Genomic DNA, 12,450 nt, shown 5'->3' with positions numbered 1-12,450 from the left:
AGATACACAAATTAAACAAAAGGCTTAATAGATAACACACCTGAGTGCCCAACGGAAAAAGCATGGGCCCTGGAATAAAATAAACTGGGGTTCTGGTCCCAGCTACAGTACATATTGTACAATAAATTACTTCAAATCTCCATGCCTCAATCTTCCCATTTGTAATTTGGGGACCAATAAAAAATGTGGAGGTTGCTGTGAGAAGTGAGAATTAACTTATGGAAAGACCCAGCATCATTCCAAGTACACAGTTGGCATTCAACAAATGTTGCTTCCTATATATCCTTTTTACAGCATTTTTTAGCAGTGGGGCTCAATATTAATCAGGGTCCTAAAATTAGCAACGGTTACTTACACTCCTTCCAAAAGAGCAACTGTCATTTAGTAAAAAATAAAGGGACTTCCCTGGTGGCACACTGGTTAAGAATCCACCTGCCAATGCACGGGACACGGGTTTGAGCCCTGGTCCGGGTAGATTCCCACATGCCGCGGAGCAACTAAGCCTGTGTGCCACAACTAATGAGCCTGCGCTCTAGAGCCTGTGAGCCACAACTACTGAGCCTGCGCTCTAGAGCCCGCAAGCCACAACTACTGAGCACATGTGTCACAACTACTGAAGCCCACGCACCTAGAGCCCGTGCTCCACAACAAGAAGCCACCACAGTGAGAAGCCCGCACATCGCAACAAAGAGTAGCCCCCGCTCGTCACAACTGGAGAAAGCCTATGCGCAGCAACGAAGACCCAATGCAGCCAAAAATAAATAAATTAATTTTTTAAAAAAAATAATAACTGCTCTTTCAGAAGGAGCTTCAAGAAGGCAGGAGGGTCAACAGTGTAAAATACTACAAAGAAGTCGAATCAAATAAGAATGGAAAAAGAGTCAGCAGACTAAGTCAGCAGAAAGTCAGTGATAGCCTATGGAAGAGCAGTTCCAGCAATCAGAGTAGGATGAGGAGGAGAGGCAGGAAGTACAGATAGTCATTAAATAAACTTAGCATAAAGGGAAGGAGAATGAGCGGCACCTAAGAAGGCAGTGTGTAGACCCGATTGGTATGGTTTTGTTACAGGTCAGGGCTGAAGGGAAAAACAATGGAAAAAGATTAAAGCTATAGGAAAGAAGTGAAAATGAATGGAGCAAAGTCCCAAAAGATAACTGTGGGTAGTGTAAGTTGGGCGGGGGGGAAGGGGGGGCCCAATCAAGATAGCAGAGACCAGCCACATCTGTTTTTCCTGAGATAAGCACAATGTAGGAAATACTGGGTACAATTGCAGTTGATTCTGTAATAGAAAAAACAGAAACGTTAGAAAGCTCATCCCAAGTAGCCTCTATTTTATCTAGAGCAAAAGCCGAGATCATCTGTTACAAGTGAATGGATACAGTTGACTATACAAGATGAGAGAAAATTTCAATTCCACTGAATTTCTAAAATTGGGTGCAAATACTGTATTTTCAAGAATATCTCTGAGGGGCTTTCCTGGTGGCACAGTGGTTGAGAGTCTGCCCGCCGATGCAGGGGACACGGGTTCGTGCCCCGGTTCGGGAAGATCCCACATGCCATGGAGCGGCTGGGCCTGTGAGCCATGGCCACTGAACCTGTGCGTCCGGAGCCTGTGCTCCGCAACGGGAGAGGCCACAACAGTGAGAGGCCCGGGTACCGCAAAAAAAAAAAAAAAAAAATCTCTGAAAAAGAAACGAATGATTATGGCCTTACTACACTATTACAGGTATTGTAATAGGTACTCCACAAGTGTTACCACATTTGCTTCTCAAGAGAACCCAGTAAGTAAAGTGTTATTGCTTTCATTTTATAGCTCAGAAAACTCAGGTTCAGAAAGAAAACATAAATGACCCAAGATGACACAGATAGTTATGTCTTACTCCAAATCCCTTTTTCAGCTATTCTACCATATTTGTTCCTTTAAAAAGATTAAGTCATATAAATACCATATGAGAGCTCTTATATGTGGAATCTAAAATATGGCACAAATGAACTTATCTACAAAACAGAAACAGACTCACAAACACAGAGAACAGATTTGTGGTTGCCAAGGGGGAGCAGGGAAGGGAAAGGGATGGGCTGGGAATTTGGGGTTGGTAGATGCAAACTATTACATTTAGAATGGATAAACTACAAGGTGCTACTGTATAGCACAGCAAACTATATGCAGTCTCCTGGGATAGACCATAATGGAAAGGAATATTTCAAAAAGAACGTCTCTATGTGTATAACTGAGTCACTCTGCTGTACAGCAGAGATTGGCACAGCATTGTAAACCAACTCTACTTCAATAAAAAAAATTAAGTCATAGACTACTCAGGCACAAAGCAAATTAAAGTTAGAAAAATAATTCCAATCAAGACTACATAAGAACCTTTAAGATGAAGAGAACTGAACTGAAATGACCCTATTAGCTAAAAAGTTTATTGGGGTGAGGGGGGGAGATGAACAGGCAGAGCACAGAGGATTTTTAGGGCAGTGAAAATAGTCCATATAATAATGTAATTGTGGATACATGTCATTATAAAATTTATCCAAACCCACAGAATGTACAATACCAAGAATGAATCCCAATATAAACTATGGACTTTGGGTGATTATGATGTTCCAATGTAGGTTCATCATTTGTAACAAACGTACCACTCTGGTGGGGGATACTGATAATGAGGGAGGCTGTGCATTGGCCGGAGGGGGGTGCTGGGGGTGCCCAGAAGATACACGGGAAATCTCTGTACCTTCCTCTCAATTTTGCTGTGAACCTAAAATTGCTCTAAAAAACTAAGTCTTGAAAAAAAGTTTATCAAGATATCAAGATATGTTTTGGATGATGAGTAGTGAGGCAAAGAAGTCCTAAAGATTAAAAGCTATATAAGAATTCAATCATAATTTAGTGGAAGCCTAAATGAAATAAAACAGCAAGGAAGTAAAGACAATGAAGACTTTTTCTAATTACCTCCTTTTAAGGTTTCTAAACCAAAGTAATACAACGCCCTCAGATGTATACTAACCTAATTCTATGAGAATCTGACTAGATTCAAACTATGGGTCTGGATGAGCCAGCTGTGGAAAAGAAAACCCTTCCAAAAAGAACTTAACATTTAAATTGTTAGATATGTGGTTTAAAGTGCTCCTGATGAACAATTAATGTCCAAATGCCTCCAGTTTGATTATACATGTATATATGTAATATTTAATGTCACTTTTTTCTGAAAATCTAAAGATATTCAGGGGCTAGTTTTGAATTAAACAAAGGGATGGGGAAAAGAGACAAGAAGTATGAAGGAACAGGCAGCTAGGCATAGCAACAGAAGAGTAGCAGAGAAGGGAGACCTGGGTTCTTGCCCCAGGCCTATGACCAAATAACTTACTGGTAATCTTGGCAAAAACACTTAACATACCTGTTTCCATTTTCTTGTCTCTGTATGAGAATAAAGATACTTGTCTAAGAGCCTCGGAAACAACCCTATGAAGTGAGTACTATTATCTTCCCCAGTTTATAGATGAGGAAACTGCGGCAAGAGAGATTGAGAGACATGCCCAAGGTCACACATGTGATAAGTGGCAAAGCTGGGATTTGAACTCAGGCAGTCTGGTTTCAGAGGCCATACTTTTAACCACTTGTTATACTGCCTACCTATCAAAGTTGTTAACAGATGTGAGAAGATAGGGAATTCTATAAGTACTAAATATTATTATTAAATCTAATATTAAATTAACTAACTCAAACAAGTTAGGATGCATAGAAAATTAGAAAATATAGTTGTGGACAAAAATATTAATGGCTTTCACTTATTGGGCCCCTATTATGTGTCAGATAGTATAAAAGCTGTTTTAATTAAGTTATTTTATTAATAGTCACAGAACCCTGTGAGGTTGTTGGCATTTAACAAATTAGAATCAGAGTTAACTAAACTGAATCTGAAAAATTAGGTTTTTGTTTCTAATCTATAAATCAATGAGTAACATTAGGAAAGTCACTTAACCAAGCAATCCCATAGTTTCTTCATAATGGGGTGCTGGGAGGTCACATTAACATCTATACTAAATATTTACCACAGTGAAAAGCTAGAAACAACGCAAATGTCCATAAATTATGGGATACCCATATGATAGAATATTTTATATTAAAAAGCAAATGATTTTTCAAGTCTTTTTAACAACATGATATAGTGGATATCTGATGTTTTGGGCCACACAGCAACATTCCCTTTTCCTGATTTTCTTTACCTCTTCCCACTGTGCACAGTCTTGGTAATATGTCAACCTTGGGGGCTTCCCATTATCTTCACAGGGGCAGCCCACCACTTCTTCCTAGGTACCACCAGGGGTCTTATCCACACCACCACTATACACCTAAGAAGAGCTTCCTGAGGACAGGGACTTTTCCACTGATAACCTTTATATCCAGAAGGCCTTGTACAGAAAATCAACAAGTTCTACTTGGTTTCTACTTCTAAAAGGCAGGTAGTGAGTCTATATGGTAGAAAGTCCACTGTAATGTTAAGTGTATGAGTATGAGCTACAGAGTCAGATAGTTGGGCCTAATTTTCTCTTTTGATACTAACTGGAGAAAAGTGCTCTGAATAAGCCTTCTTACACAGTTCTAAGGAGAGGTATGTCTGGGATTTGAGTCACAGCACAATAATAGGTAGAGTGGAAGGAGAAAGAACTCTTTCATATTTCTGTATGACTTGAATTTTTTAATGGTCAGCATTTATTCAATGAAATGTAATTCTTTTAAAACAAATTATGCAATTAAAATTTAAAAAACAATTTAAAAATAAACAATAGGGAAAAAAGAAGACTCCTGAAAGTTACTGATTAATAATTATCATTACAATTCCAAAGTCTGTTTTGGCATCTAAACCCCCTAGACAATTCCAACCAATCTCACTTTTCAAATTCTAGACTAATAAAATCTCTTTTAATTACAAATGTACACTTCTACAAATAAAATCTATCTTTGGAAGCTAATCTGAGAACCAAACATATAAAATTATAAACCTAATTATACTCAAAATTTTGAGAAGTATTTACATGCGAGGCCATTAACTGTATCAGACAATAGTCATCAACTGGAGATAAAGCATTCTCCTGGAACAGCACAATTCTGATTTTCAAATACTTGAGATTATCTGCACTTATACCAAAGTGAAGCATAAAACACTCAAAATCACTAATCTGTTTATTTTAATTTTTAAAGTGTGTGTGTGTTTGTGTGTGTGTGCACACATAACACCACACTTGGGGTGAGAAAGTGTAGAACCTGGAAAGAAGTGAATAAGCAAACATGAAACATGTCAACTCAAAAAGGTTGTAGGGGCTTCCCTGGTGGCGCAGTGGTTGAGAGTCCGCCTGCTGATGCAGGGGAGACGGGTTCGTGCCCCGGTCCGGGAAGATCCCACATGCCGCAGAGCAGCTGGGCCCGTGAGCCATGGCCGCTGGGCCTGCGCGTCCGGAGCCTGTGCTCCGCAACGGGAGAGGCCACAACAGTGAGAGGCCCGCGTACCAAAAAAAAAAAAAAAAAAAGGTTGTAAATCAACATCTTAAACAATGACCCAACAATCTTTTGGGGAGAAGCCACAACTAATTACTCCAGGCAACTCTGGAGTTTATACCAAATCCTGACGTTTATGTCAGGATTCCGACCCAGGCTGCCTAGCTCCAGTCAGGCATTCAAATGCTCTTAACTACTATGCTCTCCTGGATCATCTCAAAGCTTTGGTTGAACATCATGGCAAAGGCATTTAATTAAACATGAGCCATTCATTACCACAGTACTATACCATTAAAAGCAATGCCATTTTTCTCGTCAAATGTCTCATCAAATGTAGTGACATTTTGTGGTAAAATTGTTTTCCTTTGGTAGCAACCAGAAGAAAGCAGGGTCCATGTTGTGTGGTGTATCCTTAACTCAAAAATTTACAAAAAGAGTTTGAGAACCACTCTTTGGCATGAAAATTCAAAAGAATAACAAAACACAATGCAATTTCTCATTTAGACATGTGCCAGGAACAGTACTGCCCCGAGGGAAGCAAGAGAAAAAAAAATTATTTTTACAAAAGTGTATCTATTAGATAATCTAACATAGCTTATGGGAGAAAGAAAAACCACTGCAAATTCAGGGTGCATAATTTCAAGCAGAACTTTTAACAAGAGAAAAATAGGCAACAAGGAGAGAAAAAAAATAGAAATGTCTCTGCAGGTTAAATAGAGATAGTATCACCTCTACCCCCAATCACTGTCTATAGCAGGGCTCAGAAAACTAAGACCAAGGGCCAGCTTGATGCACTGACTGGTTTCATAAATAAGATTTTATTGGAACACAGCTCTGCCCATTCATTTACTTATTGTCAATGGCTGCTTTCAAACTATCGTGGCAGGGTTGAACAGCTTCACCAGAGACGATACACCTATATATTTACCATCTGCCTCCTTAAAGAAAAAGTTTGCCAACACTTATTTTCTTTCATAAAACTTAAAACTATCTAAAATTACTTATTTTTTGATTTACTCAATTATTGTCTGACTTCTCCATTGGAATGCAAACTTCATGAAGAAAAAGACTTTGTTCTCCACTATACTTCTAGCATCTAGAACAGTGCATGGCACGTAAAAAGCACTCAGTAAAGATGTTGAATGAATGGCATTTATTGAGAGAAAGGAGAACAAACATTTCCCATCTTCCCATTTTCTCTTTGTTGCACTATTCTCCCCCCTAATACACCAAAACAAGTCCTCTCAATTAACCACTGGATTTATCATGTTGATAAATCTAATGGTTAATTCTCAGTCCTCATCTTATCTGACTCACCAGCAGCACCTGACCTAGTTGGTCTACACCCTTCTCCATGCGACTCTCAGAACACCACATTCTCTTAGTTTTCATCCTACCCTAGTGGCCCTTCCTTAGTCTCCTTTGCTGGTGCTCTCATTTCCCCAACCTCTTAATGTTGGCATGTTTCAAGGCTAAATCTTTGAGACTTTTCTCTCAGTCCACACTCATTTGTTAGCTCATCTAGTCTCATGACTATTCTTAGGCATTTCAAACGTAACTAGTCAAAATCCAAAACCATTCTCATCTTTCCCCCAAAAGCTGCTCCTTTACAGTCTTCACCATCTCAGTAAATGGGAATATCATCCTTCCAGTTGCTCAAGACCCAAACTCTTGGGAGTCAACCAACTCGCATCGTGTTACACCCAACATCCAATCTACCATCAAACCCTGGTGGCTCTATCTCAAAATATATTCCAGGTTCATGATCACTTCTCACAACCTCACTGCTACCATCTTAGTCCCTTGACAGTTTCCCTGCTTCCACGCTTGCTCCCGTACAGTCTACTCTCAACAGAGCAGCCAGGGTGATCACGTTTAAAATGTACATCTGCAAGTTGCTACATGCTCAAAAGAACTTGCTCTAATAGCTAGTTAGCTGTCTTTCACACTCAGAGTTAAAATTCTTACACAATTTGGTCTCCTGAAACCATTTTGCCTCTTTGTTCCCTCCACGCCAGACACACAGGCCTCCAATGCCTATCCTAGAGCACATCAAACAAACTTCCATTTCAGTGCCTTTACACTGGCTGAAAGCTTGATCTAACTGAATGAACCAGGACTCCTGAATCAGGCACTTCCATGAACTATTGTGTCATCTAATTCACGTAACAACTCTGTGAGGTAGGTGTCAATACCCCTACTTTACAGATTAGGAAAGTGAGGTTTACAGGCCACCCATCTAACAAGTGACGAGTTGGGGTTCAACTCCCATTAGCCTACACAGAACATGAGCTCTCAGTGCACTTTTGGGGGCCTAGGAGAAGAGGACTCAGTCAGTGATATTCCTCTGAAGTCCCAGTGACTCCACGTGCGTGTTGACAGCTAGAGAAGGATGTGAGAAAGGGCAGGCAGAGAGACAGGACGAGAACCACAGAGGAAGTTACTCAAACCAAGAGTGAAAAGTTTCAAGGAAAAGGGAGTGGTGTCAAATGGAAGCGAGAAATCCAGAAGCCCAAGCACCAAGCACATTCCTCAGAGTAAACCACATATGTGGTAGACAGCGACTCTAATCTTGATTTAATTAAAAAAAAAAAGTATCTTCTCCTGCCAATGATATTGGCCAGAGATATCCCTGCTAGGTACTGCCACTTGTCTGCAGCAAGTGTGTGAAAATAGGCTGTAGTTAAGAATGTGATTCAGCAACACAGCTTCACACCTAGGTTTTCCTCTGGCCCAGTCAGACAAAGTTTGGGCGTGCGGTGGGGTGGGTTTAGGGGGACGACTGCCCTTTAAATTTCAGAAGGCAAAGAAAACGGCAATGATCTTCTTCCTGACTCCCTGTGGCGGTGTGGGATCACCGCTGCCTACATCCCAGATATTCTGTAAGAGGTCAAAGCGGTAGCCAGGGGCGGAGGGTGAGTGTCGGGCCTCGCCCCAAATTCTTCCAGCAACATTTCGCCTATGCTCCATTCCTCTATGTTCCAGTCACGATACGATCTGCTTCTCATCCCCACCCCCCAGCCATATCCCGGTCTGGCCCCAGAAAAGCCCCACACCCCGCAGTGGCCCGGGCATAAAGATCCCGCCTCACCACGGCTCCCGCCACGGCGTGTACCAGGCTTTCGTAGGACAGCACGGAAGCCATAGGTGCGGTTCCCGCAGACCTGGCCACAGTTTTCTCGCAGGAGCCGCAAACAGGCGGTAACGAGCACCTGAGCCCCGGGCGGCAACGTCACCAACTCCAACCCCTCAGGCCCACCTCCTCCAGAACTACTTCCGGGTCGCAGGGCGCCCGCCCAGTCTCTCGGCCGTAGGCCGCAGGGGAAGGAAGAGGGAAAGACGGGACTGGGAACGCCCCTTGGCTCTGATTGGTCCCCGGGCCTTGCGCGGGACGGGGCAGCACGGTGCTGTCCCTACCACGCGGAGCGGTGGGTCGGGCCGAAATTCAGTACGGGATGGGTCAGCTTCGACTTCCGCTACGTTCTCGGGACCTGGCCAGTCGTACTTCACACCTACTGCAACACTGAAGACTTCAGAAAACTTGGACAGCCTCATTTTTCTCCACTTCTCTCCATAAGACAAGATGGAGACAAGCAAGATGGGGGACTCATCTTCCTGTTTCTCTTTTGAGACTCTACTCGTATTTGCTCTCGCTAGTATTTTTAGTCACATTTTGGTCAAGAGGAAATAAATGTTGATTGGGCAAGGTTCTCCCCTCTGAAAAACCCTGGTGGGAAGAGAACTTGAGCTTCAGGAAATCAAAATGATCAGATGGAGGTGGGGACAAACTAGTAGGCACCCAGGAAAATCATTTGACCTCTTGGTTTCCTCCTTTGTGGAATGACAAGTGTTAATACCGTGAGGATTAGAAAACTTAATTTACGTAGACGTGCTTTATAAAATATCGGAAAAAATTTTCCATGTTACAAAGCGAAAACCCTAACTACACAGAACTAGAAAAATCACATTCTACCCCTCACCCACAATTACTCGAGCACCATAGCTTTGTGCGTCTGTCTGTTTCAGTACCAGTTAAGTTTACTTTTATATCTTTGCTGATAGTCCTTGATTGCTTGCTACAGCCAGGCCCAGTGCTTTACGCCCTTTATCACATTTACTCCCAGGAAAGGGCCCCAACAATGTTTACCTGGTCATGTTTTCACAAAACTTGCATACAATATTTTAAATGCTATTGGTTAAGATCCCTTTCCACTTAAACTCCCTTTCATTTACAGTGGTGCTACAGTGACGACAGTTAAGTTAAAAGAAAGTTCGGGCACACAGTTGGATTTAGAGATATTTATATGTATTAATACAGGTTACTGCTAGGCATCCTATGTTAGGAATCGCTTCCAGGAATACTCCCACCACTCCCTAAGGTCATGACATGAGGTGCAGGTCCAAAAGTCAAATGAAGATAGGATTCTGGCAGTGGAACATAGAAGCTTGTCCGCTGTAAAATTTAACCAGAGGACTCAGTTCTCACAGACTCCTACTTAAATTGGAAGCTCTCTCAAGAAAAAACTGGACTATGTAGCATACAGATTTATAAACACACTTTACAAATACTTTCCCTTTATGATGGTAATTGAACACAATACTTTTCAGAATTACCATGTGTCGGGTATGACCTAGAGCAGACAGCACGTCCATCTGTGTTAAATCTTTTGCATCCCAGCTATCAAAAAATATTTTGATCAAAAATAAAAATATTTTGATCATGATGGAATTATCTATTCTATTGAAAACACAAAAGTCATATAATCAGAGTAGGCAGCAGAAAATGTAGCAATTCCATAGGTATATCATTTATTAAATGGAACTATCTCTATAGTTGTGATGCTTATTTCCAATTTCTAAAAGTAACATTTTGCTCATTCTAAACATTCACTTTCACATCTCAGTATTCCTAATTATATACTGTTTTTCTTAAACAGGGCTCCCTGAATTATACAAGCACTAAGTCCCACACTACATAAACGATATACTAAAAATTTAGCATCATTCTGTTCACACCCATACCGTCATTACAAAATAGTTAAAAATAACCTAGCCATAACTGATTACCTTCCTATTTGTTTATACACTGCCATATGGTCAGGTTACTTACACCGCAACCTGAAAATGTCCTCGTGATCTGCGAGTGAACTGCTTAAGCACATCCTGATTATATACCAGATACCTAGAATTTCATAGCACTTACACACGAGTTTATGCTAATTCTATTTACCTCCTTACTACTCTGGTTCCACCTAATACTTAGAATCCAGTTTTAAAACTTTTGCCAACACGACATGCCTTACTCAGTTTAGATTTGACTTCTTGAAGTTTACCAGCTATCCTTAACTATATTTTCCTATGTACTTTAGGCGACGCACCCCCAAATATATGCACTCCAAAATATGCTTTATTGGTTATAAATATTGGTACATACTAATTTTTTTAAATTACGGCCAAACATTATTTTTGCTGTGTTGGGTCTTCGTTTCTGTGCGAGGGCTTTCTCTAGTTATGGCAAGCGAGGGCCACTCGTCATCGCTGTGCGCCCAGGGCCTCTCACTATCGCGGCCTCTCTTGTTGCGGAGCACAGGCTCCAGACGTGCAGGGTCAGTAGCTGTGGCTCACGGGCCTAGCTGCTCCGCAGCATGTGGGATCCTCCCAGACCAGGGCTCGAACCCGTGTCCCTTGCATTAGCAGGCAGATTCTCAACCACTGCGCCACCAGGGAAGCCCGGCACCTAACTTTTAAAAACTAATTATTTCTTGTCCCTCTAATAGGGCCCATCACAAGTGGACTAACAGCACAATTATGCCATCAGACTTCTACTAGGAAAAACCCCTGTGGAGGTGCATTGTCAGCACCAATGATATGTTATGCCTTATTTAACTAATGCCCTTCAAATGTACATTTAGTTTTCAATTTCTTAAATGAACAGTTCTGCAAGAAGCAACCTAGTACACAGAGGGGAGGCAGCAGAGCATAGAATTTAGGAACAAGACATTTGAAGCCACACGCCTGATGAGAATCTCAGCTCCACAAATCAACTATGTTATCTTGGACAATTTACGTAAGTGCTTCAGTTTCCTCATCTATATAAAATGGGGAGGAGTACTCACCCTTGTGGTCATTACCAGAATCAAGTCAGTACTTGCAGAATAAAAGTGCTTGGCACAGATTACTACTCACCTGATGTATGTGCCTACTTGGGTGCATTAATTTTAGATACGAGCAAATCTCTAAAATACTGCTTCTCCCTTATCCCATTAGGCCAGTATTTCCTAGTGTGGCACATTGCTAGTTGTTACTCTGGGTCTTTTCTCCATTTCTCTGTAGTAGTAATTATTTTTGTTGGGCACATGACCACACAGCTATGGAATATTTTCTAGGTTTACTTGGAGCTAAATATTGTCTCAAAACAAAAATGACCAATGGGATATGAGGACAGAATGTTACTTCCATGGATTAGCATCAGTATCTCAGCATACACTTCCCTGGTGCCTTCTCCAGTTTTGGGGGGCTAGATGAGCACCAGAGCAAGCACCTTTGAACATAGCAATGGAAGCTCCCTTCTAAATACGGCACAAGTGCTTACCTCTGAACTGCGACCTGAAGAAATGTAAAGCTCTATTTTACTTAAGCTAATATATTTTTAGGGGTCCTTGTTAACACTGTATAATCTAAAGTCTACTGTGCTTAGTAAATACCTTAGGATTAATGATATAGAGACATAAAAGAATTAGAACATGTGCTGAAAAAAAGGGGAGTGGTGGTGGGAAGAGTCAATATCCAGTCTTGAAGCCACACTTTATTTTTAACGTAGCTAGAAATATCCAATAAATATATATATATATTTATTATTTAAATAATGATGCCATTGATCACTGTGAATCAGCCAGGAACAAAGATCGCCATGTGTTTTTTTTTTTCTTTTCTTTTTTTTTTTTTTAAACCCC

At 41.1% G+C, this 12,450-nt stretch overlaps 1 protein-coding gene across 4 annotated transcripts in view; it reads right to left on the bottom strand.

The window, feature by feature from the left end:
• SLC25A17 (solute carrier family 25 member 17) overlaps positions 1-8,749 on the bottom strand; it is a 52,684-nt gene extending 43,935 nt beyond the window's left edge. For 2 of the 4 annotated variants that reach the window (XM_024737486.1, XM_024737488.1), the window contains exon 1: positions 8,589-8,749. In XM_024737486.1, coding sequence (XP_024593254.1) covers positions 8,589-8,642 — 54 coding nt within the window. In that variant the 5' untranslated portion in view covers positions 8,643-8,749. Of the gene's footprint in view, positions 1-1,213; positions 1,440-8,588 lie in introns of those variants that run through there. The other 2 variants (XM_024737489.1, XM_024737490.1) reach the window with 2 other exon arrangements.
• Positions 8,750-12,450: the final 3,701 nt, after the last annotated feature.

The sequence above is a fragment of the Neophocaena asiaeorientalis genome, unplaced genomic scaffold (genome assembly GCF_003031525.2).
Source record: "Neophocaena asiaeorientalis asiaeorientalis breed wild unplaced genomic scaffold, Neophocaena_asiaeorientalis_V1.1 scaffold242, whole genome shotgun sequence".
NCBI lineage: Eukaryota > Metazoa > Chordata > Mammalia > Artiodactyla > Phocoenidae > Neophocaena > Neophocaena asiaeorientalis.
This window is presented reverse-complemented; position numbering and strand designations above follow the sequence as displayed.